Here is a 24,704-nt window from a genome sequence, read left to right on the forward strand (position 1 = left end):
TGTTTTCTGTTTTTGTTAATAAACCCCATTTTGTCCTTCGAGCTGCAAGTGGGTCATCCACATTTGTTCCTGCCTGCATCATGCCTCATCATCGCACCCAGTCAGCCCCGATCTTTGCCAGTATCACCCAGTATCTTACAGTCAGTGTAAGACATGCTTTACACCACTTTTCATCCAAGTGCCCCCTGGGTAAACAAAAGCATTAAATAATGTTCATTGTTTTAAATGACTACTGTGTATTTGTGTATAATATAAATGTGTTTTCCTTGATGCATTTTACACTCTGTAAGGAAGCATAATGCTCAGTAGAAGCATCCACTGCTGGTCAAATCAGCTTTGCACTTGAAAATTAAGCCCACAGGGGGCGCCAAATGTCACAATTCAAATATTACACTTATAGCTACTGTTTTTCAATCTCAGTTCTTGAAACCCCATGGGTATGCTAATTTTTGTTTTAGTCTGAGATCTTAATTTCTTTCAATTAAATTGCAAATTAAATGAAGCAAACAAAATGCAATTCATGTTGCAGGGTCATTAATTTTCTAAAGTTGCATTATCTGGATTTTTATCTTGGTCAAGCAATACTTGGAAAAACAACGGATTCGAAGTAATAAAAGGATATGATGTTTGGTAAGCTGCTAAGAGGAAATATTTTTCCAATGATAATAAAGGGAAATGACTGAAAATGCATGTCCATGCGTGATATGATTTGTGATATTGGACTATTTGTAACCAGCAACAATAAAGAATTACCAACTGTGTATGCACTATAAAGATAATTTTAATCCTCCTTCTAATTCGCCCCAGTGTCATACATGCTGTGCTTTTGTGACTCTTTGTAGCTTCAACGTCATTGTACAGTGTCACTTCCAGGCACAGTTGGATGTCAGAGAGTGCTAATCAGAAATGCAGAACAGAATTTTGACCTGAGCCTTAAGAATGTTCTTTTTTGTATATCATGTGCATGCACTATAAAGATTATTTTAATCATCCTTAAAATTCGCCCCAGAGTCATACTGTATTTTTGAGACTCTTCATAGCTTCAGCGTCGTCGTATAGTTGAGTAATCAGAAATAGAGAACAGAATTGTTGCTCTGGATGTTATTTTTTTGTATGTCATTCTACAGAACAACAATCGGCCCTTTTTAAGTCTTGTGAAATGTAAAATTACTTTAAAGAAATAAACAAATAAATGCACAAATAAATAACCCTCTAATGCATTCCATTATGAACAGCAGATAATTCTGTCAGTGTACAGCTTTCATAAAAGCTGAAACTGAATTACCAATGTAAACACAGGGCTAGTTGATTAACAAGTTCAACAGCCAAATAATGTTCTTCAGTGAGCCAGTCTGTTTCATATTTTTACCAAAAAAGAAGACTTTTATAATGAAATTGCAATCTTATAATTAATTACTGGAAGTTTAAAGATTTTTTTGAAGTCCACATGTAATCTTGCAATTAATGCTCACATCTGGTACAATTTCAGATCAATGAACAGCTTTTGTGTTGAATAAAATCATGTGTCAATAAAATGAACAATTGGCCATTGTCGATGAAATTGTCAGCATGTTTGCTTACAAAATTAACCCAAATACATAGATCTGACCTAAGATTATGCAGGTAACCAGGAATCCCCTGGACAATCATGGGGAAAAGGTGAGGGAAAGTAGCTGGATTTGCAGTCTGTGGGAACATGCTGAATCAGATGTTGGGAACAAGGTTCAAGTCTCCACCCTAGTTCCACCACCTGGCACTTGTTTACGGACGACCAACAAAATCAACATTAATTTTGTTTTTGCAAAATCTTGTAAGGTGAAAATCAACAGGAATATCTTCAGAAGTACTTTGCTATGGAAGCAATTTATCTGATAAATTGCAGACTTTCACACTGTATAGAACACATACAGTAGGAGGTAAAAAATGCTGGGATAAAATCCACCCACTACAATAATATAACTCTGTATACATCTGTAACCCTAGGTGAGATTCTCCTGAGCTCCCCCCACATCCCAACCCCCCATGGCTGCAGAAATGTGTTTAAATAACTGTGTAATATCATATAATGCAACCAGTGGAATTTCTTCAGATTTTTTTCACTTGTCCTTTTGCACCCCCTAATGAAATAGCACCCAAAGCGATCATCTCTTTTGCCTATAGAAATGGCTGGTCTTGAGCTGCAGTATTAAGCACGTCATACTACAGCAAGAATAAAAAATGAACGTGTCAGTGAATACCAGAATTGTCACTATTACACCAGTTAATTTACTCACCATTTGTAAGATGTCCTCTATCCTGAGCTGTGCATCCTCTTGGTCATCTTGAGAAAGAGCGCTATGAGAAGGTATATTAAATCTGATTATATCAAATTTCCTTTTGATCCCTCTTAAGTAACTACAGTGCTATGCAAAAGTCTTAGACCATCATTAGCCTGGGTTTAACTTGATTTCAGTTACCTGAGGATGTTTGCTGTGGCTTTCCTCTCTTGGGGCAGCAGGTCTGGATCCCGCAGCACCTCTTCCAGCAGGGAGATCACACATATCTTCAGTTCACTGTTCATCTCAAAGTCCTGTCAAACAGAGGCCCCACATCAACGATCAAACTCCAGTGGGGTGATGTACCAGGTTCACTGAAGAAAGCATGACGACTTTTCTTAATGATACCCATTTCCTTTGTACTTGTGGGGGTGGTGTGTGATTCTGTGCCTGTGATCGGAAGGTTGCTGGTTCACACCTTGTAGTTGGCAGAGTGATTTTGCTGTTGGGGCCTTGAGCAAGGCCCTTAACCACAATTTCTCCAGGGGCAGGCTGACCGAGCTTTCTGAACTTGGTGTAAAGAACACGAAAGCATGGATCCGTCTTGCCTTGTATGAACAATTCAATCTGGTGGTGTGATGTGGTGGGGGATATTTTCTTGGCACAGTTTGGGCACCTTAATACCAACTGAGCACCATTTTTATCATTATTATTATTATCATCATCATCATCATCATCATCATAATCAACATCATCATTATTATTATTATTATTATTATTATTATTATTAATAATAATAATAATAATAATAATAATAATAATAAAAATGATAATGACGATGATAATAAGAATATATTTTATTTATATAGCACTTTTCAAAAAGTCAAAAGACCAAACATAACATCAAAGTTCCAGGACCTGATCCAGGTTTACAAGTCAGCCCCTGTCTCAACCTGGAACTTTCATAGCTCCTGGCTTTACCACCACAAAACAGGAACTGGGACGTTTGTGCTAAATAAGCATGGGAGACGCAAAAGGGCCATAGGGTTAAACTTCATACATAATTTCACACAAAACAGCACCACCACGCCAAGACAATGGAGAATAAATTTGTTTGTTAGTTATTTGTCAGTTATGGGGGGAATCGATGAAAATGAGACACAACCGTTTATTCATATTTTACTTATATGACCTGTGACATGTTCTACTTATAATTAAATATGGCCAGTAGATCAATCTTTTACCACAGAATAAAAGGATGTAATGTTATTCCACTAAAAAGCATTGGCAAGTTTCACCACTGGCACTGATGATATTAGACAAAAGTTAGCAATCGAATGTTCTAATGCAGAAAGATGGAGACAAGCAAAAAAAATCTATTAACTGACGCATTAAATGTAATTGGGGTACAAAAATAATTTCATCTGCTGAATTTTTGCTCCGCTACATCTCTTTTTCTACACATTGGTGTAACATCCAAGGGTTCTGGAACTGCCACTGATGGACTAAAATCGGGCCGAGTTCCTGCAGTGTGAACATAACGAAAGTTCTAGAAAAAGGTTCTCATTCCACATAAAAGTTTCAGTGGTGTGAAAGCACCTAAAAATACTAAAAATTTTATGAATAGGGAAGGATATAGGCTTGAGCAAACAAAAAGGCTTTCAGTTTGGTTTTGAAATTGGTGACTATTTACCTGACGAATGGCAGTAGGGAGGGATGTAATTTTCTAGTATCGGTCAGCCCTATTCAAAACACATAATATCACAGCACAGAAGATATCGCTGGGGGGCTCCTGCTAGTATGTTTTGCACAGGGATACGATTGGTGTGATGGAGTTTGGTAGAAAAAAATAGCTCTTACATTAAACTACTCACTGCAAAGCCTCGGATTATCAGGAGTAACAAGGTCATGATTTCTGGTAAGAGACAATGCTGTTGAATTTTTCAGATGCATGTTTTTTGCACCAGAAAAATAATGCCATACAGTCTCTATATTCTAATGAGAGGCCCAACATTTCTACGAGCGATATCTCCAAAACTAGATAACAAACAGCAGAACAACCTGGATGGATAGGTAGCACTAAAACCCCTCTACAATCTTTTTTTTCAGCTTTGGGGTGAGCTGCCCCTTTAACAAAAAAATTATAATAATAGTAATTGGTTATTATGTTCCATATTATGTAAAATAATGTGGCTATGTGACGAGGCTAATTTTATTTTTAGCAGTGATTATGTTGACATATGGAAATCATAATAAGTTTAATAATTTAAGTCAAAGTAATGACAAAGACAGGCTAGGCTACTCTGAGAGTATAAATGAGATGTACAGCTCAGGAAAAAATTAAGAAACCATCCCATATATATTCTTTAAAATCTGCATTTTAAAATCCTGGTTTAATCCTAATTCTGCTGGCTACATGGCAGGTTGCTTCCAGACTGAAAATTTCTAAGACAGCAGTACATAAGAAAAAGGTGAAACAGAAGACACGAGTTACTGGGAAAGGCCAGGAATGAGTTTCTAATGCCAGAGATGACCGTAAACTTATCCAACAGTTTCTCATGAATCGAAAGGTGGCATCAAGTGACCTTCAAAAGGAATGGGAAATATCAAGTAAAGTTAAATCAAGTGAAATAGGAGGCTTATGGCAGCAGAATCAATTGCAATAAGGAGACCATTTAAAACCTTAACCAGGCAGTTGCTGTGCTGTGGAATTGATGGACACCGGAGTGACGTGGTTAAAGTAGGTTGTTTATTGGAGATGGGTAAGAAGCTGGGAGTAGATTTTATGCTCCAAATTTTTTTAAAAGAATGGAATATTTGAAATTGGACAACAGTTACCAAGGTTAGTTGGGTTGAGGCCAGATTTTTTTAAGAATGGGTGCAACAACTAATAATTTGAGTATAGTGGGAATTTAGCACATTTGGAAGAAACTGAAAAACTGAATCTGCATTTCAGTGGTCTGAGTCTAGAAAGTCAGAGATGGCCGAGATTAAATGCCACAGCCTACCTGAGTATTGTTGCTGACCATGTCCCTCCGTTTATGACAACAGTGTACCCCAGCTTCCAATGGCTATTTCCAGCAGGATAAATGCACTATGTCGCAAAGCTTATATCATCTCAGTCTGGTTTCTTGAACAAGATAAGATACTACACTATACCACAGTGAGCAGATATGAATCCAATAGAGCACCTATGGGATGCGGTGGAATGGGAGATTGGCATCATGAAAGTGCAGCTGACAAATTTGCTGCAGCTGTGTGATGCTATCATGTCAACAAGGACCACAGATATGATGGATATAATATGCACTAGAGACACCTGAACGGAAATAATATTTTTTTTCAAATCTTGTGCACACAACAAATTTTATTGTGTGCACAAGATATTATCTATTTAATAAACCCAAAACTTCAAGGGTTGTGCATTGTGCCCCATAATCTACTATTCAAAGAACTCTTCAGTCGATGTCTCAGTCTCATGTTTTAGAGTTATTAGACCACTTATTACACCCTTGTCGCTATGAATTAGCACCTAACAGTAAGTGAATGTGAGGTGATCATTCAAAAATTAATTAAAATTCACCCATAAAGAAATCTGAAATCTGAAGGGGTGTACAACAGTTGAATGTTTAAACTTAAAATGGAGAACATACATCTTATTACAGCGGAAGTAACCTATTTTTGTATCCATTAACGAGATTAAACAGAAATAGTGAATCACAAAACTGATTGCTGTGCATGTATGTAGATTTCTTACCAAAGTTGGCAACCCTGAGAATGTCTTTGTAAGATGTTCTAAGACTGAAGTAGAATTTTGCGAGCTGTTTTAGTCGCTCCAGATTCACTTAAATGTGCTCAATACTCACAATCAGGGACGGATTACGGACCGGGCCAGCGGGGCCGCTGCCCAGGGGCCCTTGGGGTGCAGGGGGCCCGTGGGGCCCCAAGCCCAAAACAATTTGCAACGCTTATCAACAATAATACAGTAATTACAGTAACAATAATACAATAATAATTGTTCACAATAATACAGCTCTTACCACTGTATATTTAAAAAATCTGTATTTTTAAGTCCTGGTTTAATCCTGGTTTAATCCAGAAGGCTACACTGAGCAGCAGGTTGCTTCCAGGTTCAAAATTTCTAAGACAGCAGTACACAAGAACAAGGTTAAGCAGAAGACACTGGGAATGACCAGAAACCAGCCAGATAAAGGGCAGAAAAGACTTTCTAATGCCAGAGATGACCGTAAACTTATCCAACAATTTCTCATGAAGCAGAGGATGACATCAAGTGACCTTGAAAAGGAATGGGAAACATTAAATGCAGGTGTGAAAAACACTGCTACGACAGTTTGTATCAGGCTCCTAGAAGCAGGACTGGAGTCCCATAAAGCAAGGAAGAAGGCCTTCATTAATAAATGAATGAAAGACAGAGAAGAACCAGGCTGCAGTTTTATGTGGTCTCTTAATTTTTTCCAGAGCTGTATATTGTGCTCACAAAAGTAATTATATAAACTGTATATTTATGTTTACGATTGTGCACCAAAGATGAAAAATAGTATTCTTTGGGGCTTCGTGGGCTCCTGATATAATAGGACATTAATAGGAATGTCATATAAAGCGTGATTTATATTTCTGTGTAGAATCTACACCTTAGGTAGCAACATACTGTACACTATGCCGCTGCTGACGTACACCTCCCCAGAAATGTACTGTAACTACAAGCGTCAGGCTACAGCGTAGGACACGCGGCTACACAGTTATTGATGGCGTCGATTCACCACAGAACTATAAAACAGATACAGGAGAATGGGCAGCACTGCCAGCCATATAATGAACCACTGTTCATATCTGGGTTATACTGCAGCATGTGTGTATATGTGATGTGTGCATATGGATGGACAGCTATAATTTCAAGATACGTTCAAACTGACTTGCGTCCGGTGGTCCCCATCCCAAATGTGAAGGCAAGTCAACGCAAGGCTGTATGTATGCCATGAATATGTAGAATGTCCCTGTAATAGAATGGAGTGCTGATACGCACTCAAAGAATGTAATGAGGCCAAGCAGTGGAGCTGTACTGCATCCTGCACATCTGATGGACGCTGAAGCTAAGCAGAGGAGAAACTGCGATGCTTCTTCCATGACTATCTGCCAAAAATCATTACAGGCTGCTTTTTTAAGTACAGGTCTCACTTTTCTCATTTCATTTAGCAATACTGCAGCGGTTCCCATAGTGGAATAACTGTTCAGATACTATCTTCTTACATCCACAAACTTACATAAATAAATAGTATTATATAAGCTTATATTTTATACTGTATGTGGCCTTACATATGGAACTCAGCTACAGTTAACTCAGACTATGCATCTCGGAAAAACAGACTAGCTAGCTAGATAACTAATTTACATTCCATAACAGCAGAACAGTATAAGAAACAAAATGGGGTATGAAGTGTTATTGAAAATCTTTATGAAATATACTGGTTTTGTAGATATTTGTCAACAATTTGCAGATACCACATAATAAAGCTGAGAAACGCTGTACTGTTTCATAATCTTTCACTAATGAAAAGCACTAGCGCAACACATCTGGGAAAAAAAAACTGAATGAATATTTAAAACAATGAAAGTGCATTTAATGTTACTACACACACATAGAAAATGATTACTAGCTTTGTGTACAGATGCAACATACCTATATACAAATTCAATCCCTTAAAATCACACCTACAACTTGGATAGAACAAAAGCAGGTTTTGATCTGATCCTCAGTCAGTGTATGAGAAGAAGCATTACTTTCCAGCCAATGCAACATGGAGTCAGGCCATCAGATACTATATGATGTCCCTGTTAATTACCGATTCACAGGAGGCAGAAAAAGCACTGTGCATATTGCATTAGCATTTCTAGGCATCTCCCCTCCAGGAACAGGACAGCAGTCTCAGCACAGCCGAGGGGGTGCATCTGAACAGGAATCCAACTCCAGCCAGAAAATCGAACATAATGAACTCATTTTCAGATGTGAGCCACTTCCTTCATTTTACTTCACTTATTTTGTCTGACATGCCAAACTCTATGCAATTATTATATGTAACTAGACCAATAAGCATTAGCAAGGCCTCACTTCCCCCAATTTGTGGAGGGGTATGCAAATAGTTTTATTCTCACAGTCTAGAATTGAGTCATCATTTCATAACAAGAAAATAACAAAACATTGACAATGGATAATGATGTATGCCTGTAACAGTTTAGGTTTTATATGGCTGAAGATAAGATCTTTACATTGTAAGAAACTAGATGAGACAAGAGCGAATCTGCCAGTCATTGTGAGATGAAATATCTGTGGATATTAAAACTCAGTGATGCCTAGGGAGGTTGTCATCCCTTACCAGCAGCAGTGAAGGCAAGTATTCAGTTCCATGGCAATGATTTTTGGAAGGACGAGTGATACCCCTGCAGTATGCGGTGGGAAAAGGCCAAGGAGGAGGCACTCTGCATTTATAACATAATAAATACAATAAAATATTTACAGTATAGCTGTTTTCGCAGTGCCATGCGCACTGGACAAGAGAAGCTGTGCAGTGAGGTGCTTACATAGGCAATCCTAAGCTTTTTTCCTTCTCCAAAATGGTAATTTTGTATCTGTTTGGAAAGTTTCATTGTGTTGTCCAGTTCTTTCGTTGAAAAGAGAATCTCTTAATAAAACTGAGGACCATTCTAAAGCCCTCATGTGACGTTCTATTCCCCAAGCTCCAGGTTCTCCCACACATGCAAACGGAGCCTAATTATCTCATAACAGTCTTCACATGACTGAGTCTCACCACCAGTCCAATACTTTCCAGTTGCTTGGATTCCATGGTTAGACCAGAGCTACCAATTAAAATGAGTCGGGATATAGGATGTGACTGCTTGCTACTGACCCCATTTTAATATTGAGTCCAACATGATAATGACACAGCCGCAGCTGTGTTCTTACACAACAGCAGACAATTCAGAAAATGCCAATTTAATACAGCTGAATCTGTTACTAAATCATTATAAGCATAGGAGCACGTCAACTGCAATACACAGTGTAACAGTCTAACAGACACATGACAGTAAATTTCTCCTCTTATCATAAAGACAATTACAAAAATTACCAAAATGGAAACTAAACTTCCATATCGTCCTTCTTCCCTTGCTGTTCCCTCTATACCTTACTTACTCCTTTACTTCACCAAGATGACACAATCACTCATTAATGCCATCAGAAAGTCATAACAAAATCTTTAACAGATAGCAGTTTTCAAAGGCTCTGCAGAATTAGCAGAGAGAAATAAGCAATCCTATGCAGTCCAAGAATTGAAACCTCTGTACATACATAATCACATATAATACATAATTTAGTAAAGCAGAGGTTCAGAGCACTAACCCAGGCAGACCTGTTCAGTGCAGTGGCCTTGTTCACTTGATGCTATTGAACAGCAAAGCTCAGTCTATTTAATTTACTGCTGCAGTAGGAATGGGAGCAGGCAGTACAAGCTCTAGAGGAATCGCGTTTCTCAGGGAAATGTACTTTAATGAGATACAGGATCAATAAAGCTCCCTACAGCAATGCTCTGTTTAGCCTTTGCTTAATGTTTGTTTACTATTTTCTGACAGAATATTGCAGGTAGCATGTTTTCTTTGAGCTACTTCACTGAGCCTCAACCACTAAAACTTAGGGCTTTATAAAGACCCCTCTTTCAAAGTACAGCACTGCAGGTGGAATAAGAGGAAGTTTGTTTTCCTTATATCCTTATATGCTTCTTCTAGGGAGGGTGTGTGAAATTTGAATTCACACATTTGTAACAGTAATATGGAGTTAGTTCCTCAGTGTGCTTCTTCGGAAATTCCAAACAGCACATCAAACAAAACACAGAGCAGCTCCAGCACAGTTCGCTGCTTGATAAATTCAGATTTGTGTTAGCTAATGGTTCATTTTCAAGGTAGGAAAGCCACAAAATTGACAAAAACCAGCTATACTGTATGCAGAATCATGACTGTGTCTGCATCATAGTCCTGCCCATAAATTTCTGTACAACAGCTTAGGAGAAATACGGTTGCTTTAGTGACACAGTCTATGCTATTCCACTGCTGGCAAACTGTATGCAGTCATGCACTGAATAACGACATTTCGGTCAATGACGGACCGCATATACAACAGTGCTCCCATAAGATTATAATGCAAATGAAAAAATCCTATCGACTTGTGATGTCATAGCCATTGTAATGTAAGTGCAATGCATGGTTAATGTCTTTACAATACTGTATGTTTTATTGTTATTTAGACTATACCATATACCCTAGGTGGGCAGTAGGTTATACCATCTTGGTTTGCTTAAGTAAACTCTATGATCAATGCCAATTTCCTTTTTTTATTCAATGACAAGGTTTCTGATTTAGCCCCATACTAATGAAGCATTTTTCAGAACGTAGCTCTATCATAAAGTCACACATGACTGTATTTTTCCTATCGTCACTGAACTGCTTTAGTGGCCCGAGAACAGGGATTTAAACTGTCCCCGTTTTCCAAGAAGTGCAAGTTATGGAATTTTTGCGGACAAGGAAAACTGGAAGGTTCAACTCTTTCTCCTCAGATATTGCAGTTGACTTGATGTGATGTGTGTTTACTGAGGTTCCCTTTTTCTAAGATTACACTTTATCTGAAGATATTAGACCATTCCTTTTCAAAAATATGGTTAAGCAGAGGATATCAGTAATACTGTAACTGGTGATTGGAGTTGGTTGTTGTTCCTGAATACATTTTTGTGCTTTATTTATTTCAACTAATAACTTTGTTTCAATGTCCCAGTTGTATAAAAATCTATAAAAAAGAGTAAAAAGATGTTCTGAAGTTGCACATACCTGTGAATGTTTGGAGACCCAGTGACGAAGGACATTCAGGACTCTGTTAGTAGCTGCTCTGCATATAATAAAATCCTTGTCACACATCCTTTCTGAGTTGCTAAAAGCTGAAAAGAGACAAGGCAGGAGTTTGAGCGCCATTCATTTCCTAAGCAGAATAAATTGGCTGGAAACGATAAGGATCACCGAGTAAAAGAAGAGTTTAACTTAAGATATTAATCAGAAAAAAACATAATTAAGTTGATTGTCTCACAAGTAAAACATAAACAATCGTAAGTCATAAACAATATTTAATTGGAAAAGCAGAATTTTTATTTTAATTTAATTGGGAATGTTAAAATTTACAGGGGGAGCCATATGTTAGATTGGGGCAGTGGTTCTCAAACTCAGTTCTCGGGACCCACTGTTTCCCAGCTATCCCTGCCCCACACACTGCTGATTACCTGGATCAGGTGTGTTCAGTCAATCAGAAGCTGAAAGACAGATGGGACTTGTGTGTGGGGCAGGGATAGCAGGATAACAAGCAGGGCAGTGGGGCTCGAGGATCGAGTTTGAGAACCACTGATAAGATATTAGGGTAAGATCATGAGAACCCAGTACGACTTAAATGGGGTGTTTGTCACCTGGAGGGCTGCTGTGCCCAGCTGCCGCCGTGGCGATGGCAAACGCTGATGCGGGGGACACAGTACAACGGGAATTTTCACCTGATGGCACTGCACCAAGGCAGAGAGGCAATGCCATTAGAAGTGGTTTTAAACATCACAAGTTTTCTTCTCTATAATAAGACTTTTTTAAGGGAAGTCGCATTGTGTTATTTATATTATTCAAGAAGGTGGTTTGAGTGAAAAGCAAGAAAATATTTTTTTTTTGCAATTTCTAGGGCAGGCCCCTTCTGATCCCCCAACACTATCTATGTGGATGAGCAGAAGTGCAGTGGGCGTCATGAAACACACTTACCTCCAGGCTGCCGGTACCGGAGGTGACGGGGTGTAGACGGAGACTGGCATGGGGAGAAATCGCCCGGTTCACTGGCCTGAGGCGTCTCTGGGTTAAACTTGTCCAGTGACACAGACTCCAACACCGCTGTCAAAAGCACACAGTGCACTGATTAAAAATTAATTCAAGTATCCTGGGTATGGCATGGTGCATTCAAAAAAGGGGGTTCGGGGCTGGTTTGGCCCTTATCAGAGCTGAAACCAAACCTACACCTATGCTGGAAACCTAAGGTTAATCATCATATTTACTGTTCGGAACTCTGGACCTAAAAAAGGCCAAACATGTTTCATAGTATTCTTCATCTGTATGAGGAAGCCATTAAAGTCTACATGATGACTGACTGCCCATTTTAATTACAGGAAAAAGTGTCCAAAAATCTATGCATATCAAAGATCTATATATCCATCCATCCATTTTCCAAACCGCTTATCCTACTGGGTTGCGGGGGGTCCGGAGCCTATCCCGGATGCAATGGGCACGAGGCAGGGAACAACCCAGGATGGGGGGCCAGCCCATCGCAGGGCACACTTACACACCATTCACTCTCACATGCATTCCTACGGGCAATTTAGCAAGTCCAATTAGCCTCAGCATGTTTTTGGACTGTGGGGGGAAACCGGAGTACCCGGAGGAAACCCCACGACGACATGGGCAGAACATGCAAACTCCACACACATGTGACCCAGGTGGAGACTCGACCCCGGGTCCCAGAGGTGTGAGGCAACAGGGCTAACCACTGCACCACCATGCTGCCCCAAGATCTATATAAATCATTTAAATTTTTAAAATAATAATATCCTGAACATATTGTCATTTAATAACTGACTGCTTGCTAAACGGGTTTTTAAAGATCTACTACAAATTGTCTTGTTTTTTTCTTTTTAATGCAAGACAGCATGTCACACTAATGTCTGGTTATATATTCTCTATTGTTCTGACATCAGCTGGTCTGCATTCGGAATTCACTGCTAATACTTCCAAACAACACTGAGCTCTTTTAAATGCGAATCACAATCACACTACCACTTATCATAAAAACTGCTTGTTGTTGCCAAAGCCGAAAGACGAGAGGATAATGTCAGCAGATGCCATCAGAGTGACTGCATATCTGAAGTAGACAATCAGAATTGTGTCAGTCACTCAACAAACCATTGGACCCTCAGTCAGACAAGGTTTTCATTTCTTTTCCCATTTTGTCTGTTTCTTTTCTTTACATTCCCTTAATGGGGAGCATTGCATGCAGTGGCTCATAATACATTGTTGTGGTTTTTGAACCTTCCATTATGTCTGTGTTTTCCATCCTGCGAACCCCAACCTTGTGTCCTGTGTTGCTTGGGATGGGCACTGGGCCCTCCACAGCAACCCTGACCAGAATAAGCAGATGGACGGTAGATGGATGTGTTTAACATTTAGCCAGTGCCTGTTTCAGGATTACACAGGTCACTAAAAGGGATAATTACAACACAGTGTAGAGCTCTTTAATCAGGCAAAGGCACACGGTCCATTTGCGGCTTAATGTCGATTAAAAGGGTTTCTTTCTTGCTTCTAAAAATCGGCTTTCGCTTTGGGCAGGCAGGATGTAGACTATCCAGATGGAGCTTACACATGTCAACTTATAAATATTTTTTTTCTCTGATATCGAACCACTCCTGCAAAACCAGCCTGTGATTGGATACAACAGTAGCCCACATTGCTTCACGCCCACGGACAGAATAACAAAATAACCTAATTGTGATGGCCACAAAAGACGAGAGACAATCATTGTTCTAGCTAACTTTAACTGAGGCATCCATTATCAGTAAAAGAAGGGTGAAATCAATTGTTGCTCAATATTTCAACATGCTATCTTGTGGCCTCCTCGCCATCGTGGATTGACTTTTCAGTGATCATCCTGTAGTTCCCCTAAAACACAGACATAATACCTTCACCTGACACCTGCCATTTTTTGCAATCAACATTCTTTACAGTGTAGATCATAATTACACCGTATGCCACAAACTGTGTTTGACTATTCAAGGCAGGTATTAGCAAGTATTTGCAGAAGATTATCCTGTTTATTCAGCAGAGTATCTAGCTGCGTCTTCTGGCTTGTGATTAAATTCTTAAAATGCAATTTAAGAGAATAAGCAAACGTACTGAATGGAAATAATTTGACCTTGGTCTGGCACTTACCAGTAAATAAAATCATAAAAGCAATATCAGCAGCCTATAAAAAAGCAAAGTCCAGAACACACTCAATCAATGCCGCTAACGGAAACCATTTTAAATTATTTGATTTGCTTTGTCCAAGCATGTCCCAGAGACACGGAAAACACAACTTGTTCAATAACAGATTGAATAATTTCACTGTTCAGTTCTCCTCTGTAGGTTTTTCTAAAGGGGGTAATTAGTACACAATGATGTGATCCTCACAGCACACCCAAGCTAACCCTCCGACACTTTGCCACTAATGTGAGAGCATGGCTTACCCCTCCGGATGCTACGCCGCATTTTCCCACAAAAAGCATCTGCTCGAGGCAGCTCTCCGTTGTCCTCTGGGGTCCCTGGACACTGCTCGGGTGAGGTGGGCCCCCTACTTAGATCCAAGGGGGCCTTGGCATTGCCAGGTGGTGGAGATACAATAGAGTATTGGCCGGAGGTGGGACTGCTGGCTGCAGAGGAGGTGGTGGACAGGTCCAAGGCACCCACCTTGGTGCCAACAGGTGAATTCAGGGACAGCTTGCGAGCACGTACTGGGGAAGAGGTGCGTGAGGAGATCGAGAGGGGCGGTGGAGATGAGAACTTCCGGCAGAGACGGGGCGATTTCTCGTTGCTGGATTCCCCGCTGCGGTTATTCTGATTGGTAGCAAAGAACAGCTCTAAAGACCTGCGAGAATCAAAAACAGCAAATGGGCTCATAGTTCATATAATAAAAGGAAAGAATCCAAAGATGAATAAGAAGGATGTGCATGAATCAAAATGTGCATATTAAAAGACTGCTATGCTGTGATTTTTGGTAAAGAAGAAGGCGTTATTCATTTTGAGGAGGAAGCATGGGGGGGGGGGGGTTATGGCTTGGGGGGGTTAGCCCTTTGTGTGCGTGATGGGAAGGTCACTGGTTCAAGCCTCGGCAAAATAGTCACATTGAAATGCTACAGGGGTGCCAGACCAATGGCATGACCCTGCACTGAGACCCCAAGCCTTGCTCTCAACTGTGTGTGTGTGTGTGTGCCTGTGTGTGTGTGTTTTCCCAAAGAAGAACAAGACATGGTATGTAAAATGAAGTTTTCCAGTCTACTTTTACAAATGGCCTATATTATTATTTTTTCTATGGGGAAGCTTGAACAATAGAGTCAAAGACAGTGGAGACGCCATCCAAACACAGTATTATCAATGGTAACATTCAGCAGCACCATCAGAAAAACTGTAGTTTGATGATATCAAATATAACAATAACAAGATGCTTACATTTGCATAAAGTCACTAATGTTTATCAGTCAAGAGAAACCTATATATTCAAACTATGTTAATATATACTTTGCTTATTTGTAGCGTCGGTTGAAATCTGAAAAGTAAACTGCGATAAGAGCTGGATGTGATGCATAGTGAGGAACGAGAGAAAGATGCAAATGTGTAGATAGGAGGAGATTATCAGTGGTTAGGAAGGAAGGTTTCCCTAACAGATGCACAGACAAGGAGAACATGGGTGGAGGGGGGGTGGTCACAGGGAATGTGTGTTACTTTGAGTGATCCGAGGCAAGCTTCCTGATCTTCCCGCTGTAGTCTGGACATATGGAGGTGATGGACAAACGGTCGAATGAATGATACTGGACCCTGTGTGACAGCGAGGGATGGGGGAACACTCTTGTTATAGAGTTTTTATTTTACTCTTTAAGGAATGAAATATCCCTTAAAATATCAATAATCAATTACTTTTATAAAGTATATATAGTTTTATAAATACAAGGGAGTCTTACATTTAGCATGAAACATCTTTAATATGTGACATTTAGAATTTGGTGAATTAAACTATTATTTAATGTGCCCCCCCCCCCCAAAAAAAACAAAAAAAACAAAACAAAACAGAAGAATAATATTTTTCAAATTAGAGGGTCATGTATGCTATATTTTAAATGTTCCATTTATTTAACACTCATGTTAGCTAATGAAGTATTAATAATACCAAGAGTAGAAGAAAGATTGATGTTGAGATTAAACTTTTTTTTTATTTGAAATAAAAATACTTCATCATTAACATGGGAATTTCACATATGAATACTGAATTGTACTTACTCTGCAGTAACAAAGAGTAAATACACTTAGATTTAGGATGGCTACAAAAATAAGAAATATACAATACTATATATTTTTTTTCTTTCTGTATAACCCTAAACTGGCTTTAAAGTAGATATAAAAGCAAATTTTTGTGAAGCTAAAGAGGATGCTAATTTGAAAATTTACTGCATACATTTTTGCTGAGGAACAATTTTATTAACTCTGCTTTAGACACATGAGTGAATATTGACTGTGGGAAGACTGAAAGTCTAGCTTCTGATGGTTAAAATGCTGGAGCCAGACATCAGGACTAGCGTCTGCTGCAATCTTATCAATACCTGACTGGAATGGAGGTAAAGGGCTTTTTATAGATGTCAGCTAGTTTGTCCATGACGACCGTGGCCGTGGTGAAGATGCGGTAGGTGTGCAGGAAGGTGTTTAGGAAGTCGATGGAAAGGAATCTCAGGTCAGTCAGCCTCTCAAGCAACCGGTCCACGCTGGCGTAGCGGATCTGCGGAACTTTGCAGGAGTTGAGCGTCTTGCTAAAGCAGATATCAACGTCATCCTTATGGAGGCGAGTGTCGGATCTGTTACAAAACATAACAGAGTGGAACTGCAAGTTAATGATCTCTTTGAACAAGGAGTATTGGCGGTTTGAACCTGAAACTCAGCATGCAAGCTCAGCATATTGCGCAGTATGAGAAGCTGTCCTTTAAAAAGACCAAGAATGAATAAAACTTCACAGACGTATGAAGAGCAAATTTCTAAAACGTACTCAGTCTGTTTTTTGTTGTTTTTGAGAAGAGACCATCAATGACTTAAAGTTAAGCTTTCGCGTCATACTGTATGTTACAATATCGGAATCCAAAATGCACTCAGTCCTCATGTAATCCAACAAAGAACGAAATCATATCCCACGGACTGAGTGACTTATGGGAATTTGCTCCCCGTATATGTTTGTTTAAAAAAAAAAAAAGGTCACTCCAGGTGGCGACTCCAGGACGTACTTGATCATGTGAGGTACGGTGACTTTTGAGTTTTCCTCAAACACGCTGGTCATGAGACCGTTGCAGCGGATGTTGTCGATACACTGTGCAGGAAACCAAAAGACAGGGAGAAGGGTAAAGATGCAGGAGCAGCATTAAAGGAATCTTTAGGTCACATCAGACACATCTTTGCTCCTAAGCATGCGTGGCCTCCAGGCTGCCTTCATCAGCAGTTTCATACAGTATTTGCTTCCCAGGGTGCAACCCCACGTGGGCACACTCACAAACCTTGGAACATTAAACGAGCCCAAGGGTGACAGCCGTCTCCCAGCAAGAAATGGGCACCACATATCTCTCCGCAGAGACCACCTGTGCGTACTGCATGTTTACGCAAAGCACGAGCTCATGGGATGCCCACGCTGAAGCACTTGTTTGCTAGGCTGCTGGCAGAATTGCTGAATTTATTCGCGTGTGCATATGAGGTATGTGTAGAGGGTGTGTGTGTGTGTGTCTGGATTATGTTTATATTACATTGTGGGGACCATTTTTCAGGTCCCCACAAAGATCTGTAAATGCAATCCAAAAAAAAAAAAAAAGCCAAAAGTCTTGTATTTTGTTTGATTATTAATGGTTAAGGTTAGGGCTGGGTAGGTTTTCTTGGGATTAGAGTTTTCCCCATAGAAATGAATGGAGAGTCCCCACAAAGACATTAATTGCATATTAATTAAACATCTATGAATATCCTTAGGGCAACATATTAGCAAATTCATCACATGTACAAAGGGCATATTAAAACCGATCAAAGTCACTATGTTAATATACTGACTTTACCCAACTGTCTCACATGAGGTGACACCGAGGAGTTAATCGATCACTAAGATACCATCGCATGAGACTGCAGCTACCCTGCTATCACATTTGTCTGCTATAGCTACTGTGCTAGAAGACATGAACTTTCTAACAAGAAGCAGTTAACACGGATTGCCATGCTTTGCTCATAATATGATATCTGTCTTCAGGGAAACGCAAACAATAAGACTACTACTGTATGTTAAAGCCAATGCACTGTGGTGCACAGAGGAGTTTTGTTCACATAAAATGACTGTGCAAGACCCATGGATATATGCATTAGTTCTTAGTACATCCCATTACATCCATCATCTATACTTATCCAGTACAGGGCTGTGATGAGCCTGTATTTTGCCGCAGGAATGGATGAGATGTCATTATCACAGAACCACAGACAACAGACAATTCAGAGACTGCAATTTTCCTGTGTGTTTTCAAAAAGACAAAGCAGAGAATCCAGAGATCTACACAAAGCTGGGAAAGGGACTCAAACCCCTCACCCTTAAGGTACAAGCCTACAGGTGCTACCCACTGGATCACCACACTTCCCCACTACCCCACACGTCATAACTAGTTTATTTTATGCATTAATGCACTTTAAAATAAATTACTCATGCATTCCATGATGTATAATGGGATGTACTAAGAACTAATGGCACAGTGGTTAGCACTGTTGCCTCACATCTCTGGAACCAGGGTCACCACCATAGCTGTATGTGTGTGGAGTTAGCATGTTCTCCTTGTGTTGTTGTGGGGTTTCCTCTGGGTGTCTTCCTCCCACACACAGTCCAAAAACTGAGGTTGATTGGTGTTAGGAAATTTTCCATAGGTGTGAATGCTGGGTTGCTCTGGTCCCCCTGTAACCATGAATGGGATATGTGGTTAGAGAAAGTGGACGGATGAATGTTCTCATAATACCTACCTGACTGATATCACTAGTCCAGGCAGCTTTCTCTTGGCGTGAAGGGGCCAGCAGAACTATTGTTAACGCTGGAGCATCTGACGGCTCTACCACGATCTTAAAGTCCAGGTGGCCAAAAACCTGGCCTGTGTTCTTGGCTGTGAACCCAGGAGAAAGAAAGTATAGAGGGTGTCAGCAGGTCTTTCAAACCTCAAATGTCTACAAGCAACTAACCCTATTCAGAGACTCAATTGTGTGTTGCTGTAGAGATTTAATTCAGAGTTTGCAATAGTCTGAAAGTCATTTTCAGGTATTGAACTAATATGTGTCTATAGAAATTAAAGAGCAACAAATTGTAAAGCTCCTCCTGGACAAGTTTGATTGTTTTAAAATTACATCTTAAAAATGTCAGGTGACAAGGGGCAGGTCAGGAAAGAACAATTACTCATCTCTATGTTTGTTATTTACCAAAAGTAAATACACGTTCATTCAAAGGATATTTAAGGTTCACTGATCCATGATATCTGCTGAGATGATAATTAAAGAAAGGTATTTAATATTCTTTGTCTGACCTGCATGTCAACAGTTAATTAACCTGAATCATAAAGTAAAAGACATCTCAGGATCAAATTAACTGTTAACAAAGGTCATGAGAGGTAATCTCACATTCATCATCATTGGCGTCAGGCTCCTCAAAGAGAGTGCACTCGATCAGGGACACAACGCCACCTTGCTGCAATTGGATGAGAGAGGTCACATGGGAAACTTTTCCACCATTCCACCAGCATATCAACCTCAGTTTTTTCATTGATTTAAGGTAGAAAGAAGTAGCTCACTCTGGACTCCCTAAGAAGGGCCCTGATTTAACAGTATGAAAAGCGGTATCTATTTAAAACAGAAAACGGCAATTGCTCCAGCAAATTTTCTAATATAAAAGAAACTTGTTTTTATTGTACATCAGGCATGCTGCAAGAAGTATTCCTGGTAACACCATGCTAATTCTCGGAATGTACTTTTAAGAAAAATAAAATCAACTTTTCAGATGCTTACCCTTGGGCCTTTGTACCCTTGTTAAATAATTGCTTAACATGCAACAATTAACATTACTTGCTCCTGTGGTTTAATCCAAGAAGCATTTTTTGCATGATACAGAAGACAGATGAACAAGGGTGTGACAATCACTCATCTCACATAATCATGTTCATCATTTCTGTTCTTCAGCTTACTTGGAACGTCAGTGACTAATGATTAGAGTCACATTCCTTCTGTGTCTACCTGAAGCCTACAGATTTTCTATCCATTCCATACAGGTTGTTTATATCTCTGTAATGGAAAACATCTCAAAGTCACAGTTCATATGTGCTAATGGTAAAGTTATATTTTGTTTAGTAAATCTGTGAATGTAGCACCATGTGGGTTAGGTAGGTGGTATGTCTCAGATGCACGCATGTGTATTGATGTGCTGACAATAAACATCTCTTGAATCTTGAAAATTAGTACCAGATTAAAAAACACTGAAGCCTAAATTCTTTTCTGGGTGTTCTGCCCTGTAAACCTTCTGGATACGTACTACCTAAGCCTTTAAATTTTAGATCCACAACAGAAGTGCTGGTGTCTCGGTTTAGCACGCACGTGCAGGTCACTCACTTTCAGCAGGTGCAGCTTGCCCCCAGAGCTGCGGGTGCAGATGAGAAAGTGCTTGGTGAACAGGAAGCACTGCCTCTCACCTTCCTTCTTCAGGGACAGCGAGCCGAGGCGCACCTTGCTGAGCTTCCCCCGCTCGACAGAAGGCAGCTGAATCAGAGAGCCTAGGGCCGAAGCAGGAACAACCAAGGGGACAGAGAAAAAGGAGCAGAGATAATGACCGAGACGGAGCCGACTCACAGGGAACATAAAGGCCAAAGTAGGCAGGCGGATAGGAACATTTAGAAAAGAATACAGCAGAATAGGGGTTATAAGAAAATAAGAACATGAGGACAAGGAGGAAAAAAAACAAGCCATAAGAAAGATATAGGATTGATTAATAAACCCAGAATCATGTCTTTCCTCTGATAAATACTAATAGGATCACTGGTATCAGTCACTGACTTATGCATCTATAGTTAAGACAAAGCATCAGCTGAGGGAAGGCATTTAGATTTGGCTACACATAGAATGTTCTGCCACTCTGACAAAGACCAAGTACTAAAATGCCATTTTGAATTAAGTTACTCATCATCTAGTCAGTGCAAGTGGTCGTTTTATCAATATCACAATAACTGGAAGAGTTTTCCCCAGATATCTTACACTCATACATCAAATGAAGCTCTACGAACACAAGGCCCAACAGCAGAACTCACCTTGACGCACAAACGTCTGGCTGGTGTCCAGCAGAATATCACAGCCCTCCACAATCATGCGCTCGATGGCCAGGTTTTTGCGGATGTTCTCAGTGTCGCTAACTTCATCATGCATCACTCTGAGAAGACAGCAACAGGCCTCTTCTCAATACACTGCTCATCACTGCCCTGTCACTGTTGGGTAAGGATGTCCGAATTGATGCTGAGATATCAGATCCTTCGATGTTAATGTTTCATTTTTAAGAATCGATTCGAAGGTTAAAGTATTACTTTTTTATGGGGCATTTTGGGGTTTTTAAACATTTAAATTCTCATAGGGAGGAGCACATGAACGACTGCCAAAATCTAAACATCAGTGTGTGAATGAGAACTACTCCTGCCTGCCATTCTGCTCCAGACTAAGAGTTACGGCTCCACATGAGTGATAGAGTCATAGAGAAAGTTGGGATAAGGAAGGACCATCCACAATGAAATGAAAACATAGCTTCGTAGGGAGTTTCTTTACAAGACAGCAATGAAGGAAATTGTGATGATTGTAAAAGTATTGTTCGAAAGTAGTTTGAAAATTTTGTACAATGCTATTTCAGAATTTTTAAGAAATTTCATTGCTTGCAGCTTTTTGGTGCATTGTTGTGCATTTGGGATTCGTTGCATCCCGAATACAAGCCAATATGCTGCAGTCTCTCAATGCTTTAATCAATCTGAAACAAAAATAAACTAAACACTTCTCCATAAAGAGAATAAGGACAAAATAAGATTAAGAAGTGTCTATGTAAACGAAATAATTTCATGCTTAGTATTGAAATGTAACAGTACACAAAATTCACGGTTTTGTACAAACCTCGGTTTTGGGTTAACAGTTCGGTGCAATCTCGGTACAACAGGGAAAACGGAATTTGTTCTGAGATTTATTATTAAACCCGCAAAAACAATTAGGACCAGTTGGTTACCAGTGGTAATGCATTGGTTGATGGATTTGAATAAAAAGACGTTTTTTTGCACATTGCATGTATGTGTGTGTGTGTGTGTGTGTGTGTATATATATATATATATATATATATATATATATATATATATATATATATATATATATACTGTATATACACACTAATTTTCCTCCCACCTCCCGTAACGAAGCACCTACACTGCACTCTGCACTCCCAGATTATGCAACAAAAGGGATCTTTCTAAACCACACATATTTAACCTACCGTACTACCTCTACAAAATCACTCACCTAGACAATTCCTCTAGTTTCGACTTGGCAAACTCCAAGCTTTTGCGCTCCACGTGTTCATGAGGTGTGTGGGCCAGCAGCTCATGAAGCGTGATGATGTACCGGGGGATCTGTCAGAGACAGGGAAGGTGCTCAGATTTCAGCAACGAAAAGTACCACTCTGGCTGTCTTTCTAAATTTACTGGCACAAACAACGCATTACCCTGTTTTTTGGCTGAGTGGCCCTTTGCGACTCTCTCCAATCTCTTAAAAATATAAAACGCCTTAAGACCATGTTTGTATAGTTTTGAAGAGATATGCTCAAACATAGGGGCGTGGCCACAGTGGGGTTTCTCTAAGTGATGTGCTCAAGCATAGGGGCGTAACCATAGTGAGGTTCCTCTAAGTGATGTGATCAAACAGAGGGGTGTGGCCACAATGGGGTTTCCCTTGGTGACGTGCTCAAACAGGGGTATGGCTACAGTGTGATTCCCCTCAGTAAATTTCTGTGATGAGGGGAAGAGAAAGTATAACCCCACTCTAAGTTTCTTGCATCATTTTGATAGAATTGAAATGCACAGCAGAATAACATAACAATAAGATAAATCACACTTGGTTTTTGGTTGACAGGTTTGCATGATCATTAACAGAATTACAGTTACTGTGTCCTACCTGGAACATGGGGTATGTAAGAAAGGTCTCCAGCATTCTCCCCTCACAGGCCGCATTGGACTCGTACTGTTTAAGCAGCTTGTCAAAGTCCCGGTTCTGTTTGCAGTTGGCTAGAACCTGCAGGCTGTATTGATGGTTCCGTACAAACTCCTGGTAGATGTTCAGCATAGGTAGCAGGATGTCAAACAGATCAGCTGTAAACAATAAACATAAAACACACTATATCTGATCAGACACCGATGCTAATATCATGCATAATCATTTTCGAATGAACAAACATTGGAAGCCTGGCTTATTAGCTTATTATTATAGAAATTAATTGTAATAATCATAATTGTAATACAGATATTTTTTTCTTCACAGAGACAATGAAATATGCATTTCACAATTCACAGTGTAGGAGGCAGAGAGAAGACTTTAGGCAGAGGGGAGACTGCATAGTGAATGCAAACACTGCCACACTACCCACCTAGGACTAACGTTGGCCAGTTGGCTATTCTTGCTTTGAGGCCTTGGTGGAATATTTCATGAAGAAACATAATTGTCTCACTACAGAAATACAGATAAATAATTAAAAAACAATAGTACAAAGATAACTATAACTGCAAACTTCATATTATTATTATTATTATTATGTAACTGAAAGATTAAATATTGCCACAAATTATCAGTTCTTCAAATGTAGTAATATCAACTGAAAACACCAAATTAAAATTATTTACACTGAAACACATTTTTACTTTACAGGTTCAAAGATATTTTCAGTTTTAAAAGCAAAACGTATCAGTATTAGCAAGTGAAAGATGTCTCACAGAGACACACACAGTTGTCACGGCCTCACCTGTTGAGAAAGATGCTGCTTACATCATCATGGCTGATGGGCGGCTTCTTGGAGCTTGCTGCCATGCGAAGTGGCCGCAGGAAGCAGTTGACTAGGATGGAGAGCTGGTGGACGTATTCTGTTTCGGCTTCCACCATGTTGAAGACGATCTGATTCCTCTTTCTCATGCTCTCTGCATGGGGAGAGCAGATATAGTCCTGAACAATGATCTTCCACTTCCGTCTACAAAGCCAGCCACGCATGAAGCTCTGGACCTGCATGGAGAGAGCAGAAGAAATGCCCATGGCTGCATTAACAGCAAATAAGCAGCAGGATGCATGGGCAATAAAATTAATCAATCAATCAATCAATCAATCAATCAATCAATCAATCAATCAATCAATCAATTAATTAATTAAAATAGACTTTAGTTTATATGGCCCGTATGCATGGTTGCTAACAGTTACAATATATTGTTTGACTGCAAGGTCAGGAAAAAAATCTCCAGTCTTTAGATGAACACAAAG

General features: G+C 39.7%; 1 protein-coding gene across 3 annotated transcripts in view; it reads right to left on the reverse strand.

The window, feature by feature from the left end:
• Positions 1–24,704, reverse strand: part of rasgrf2b (Ras protein-specific guanine nucleotide-releasing factor 2b) — a 56,066-nt gene that overhangs the window by 6,759 nt on the left and 24,603 nt on the right. For 2 of the 3 annotated variants that reach the window (XM_048991419.1, XM_048991411.1), the window contains exons 5-21: positions 24,199–24,452; positions 23,827–23,906; positions 23,358–23,551; positions 22,707–22,816; positions 21,470–21,588; positions 20,778–20,938; positions 19,797–19,863; positions 19,152–19,288; positions 17,402–17,484; positions 16,733–16,981; positions 15,861–15,953; positions 14,609–15,006; positions 12,102–12,227; positions 11,768–11,857; positions 11,145–11,251; positions 2,457–2,569; positions 2,274–2,334 (exon numbers count right to left, since the gene is read on the reverse strand). In XM_048991419.1, coding sequence (XP_048847376.1) covers positions 2,274–2,334; positions 2,457–2,569; positions 11,145–11,251; positions 11,768–11,857; positions 12,102–12,227; positions 14,609–15,006; positions 15,861–15,953; positions 16,733–16,981; positions 17,402–17,484; positions 19,152–19,288; positions 19,797–19,863; positions 20,778–20,938; positions 21,470–21,588; positions 22,707–22,816; positions 23,358–23,551; positions 23,827–23,906; positions 24,199–24,452 — 2,442 coding nt within the window. The remainder of the gene's footprint in view (positions 1–2,273; positions 2,335–2,456; positions 2,570–11,144; positions 11,252–11,767; positions 11,858–12,101; positions 12,228–14,608; positions 15,007–15,860; positions 15,954–16,732; positions 16,982–17,401; positions 17,485–19,151; positions 19,289–19,796; positions 19,864–20,777; positions 20,939–21,469; positions 21,589–22,706; positions 22,817–23,357; positions 23,552–23,826; positions 23,907–24,198; positions 24,453–24,704) is intronic. The other variant, XM_048991430.1, reaches the window with a different exon arrangement.

Source organism: Brienomyrus brachyistius, chromosome 2, assembly GCF_023856365.1.
Source record: "Brienomyrus brachyistius isolate T26 chromosome 2, BBRACH_0.4, whole genome shotgun sequence".
Taxonomy (NCBI): Eukaryota; Metazoa; Chordata; class Actinopteri; order Osteoglossiformes; family Mormyridae; genus Brienomyrus; species Brienomyrus brachyistius.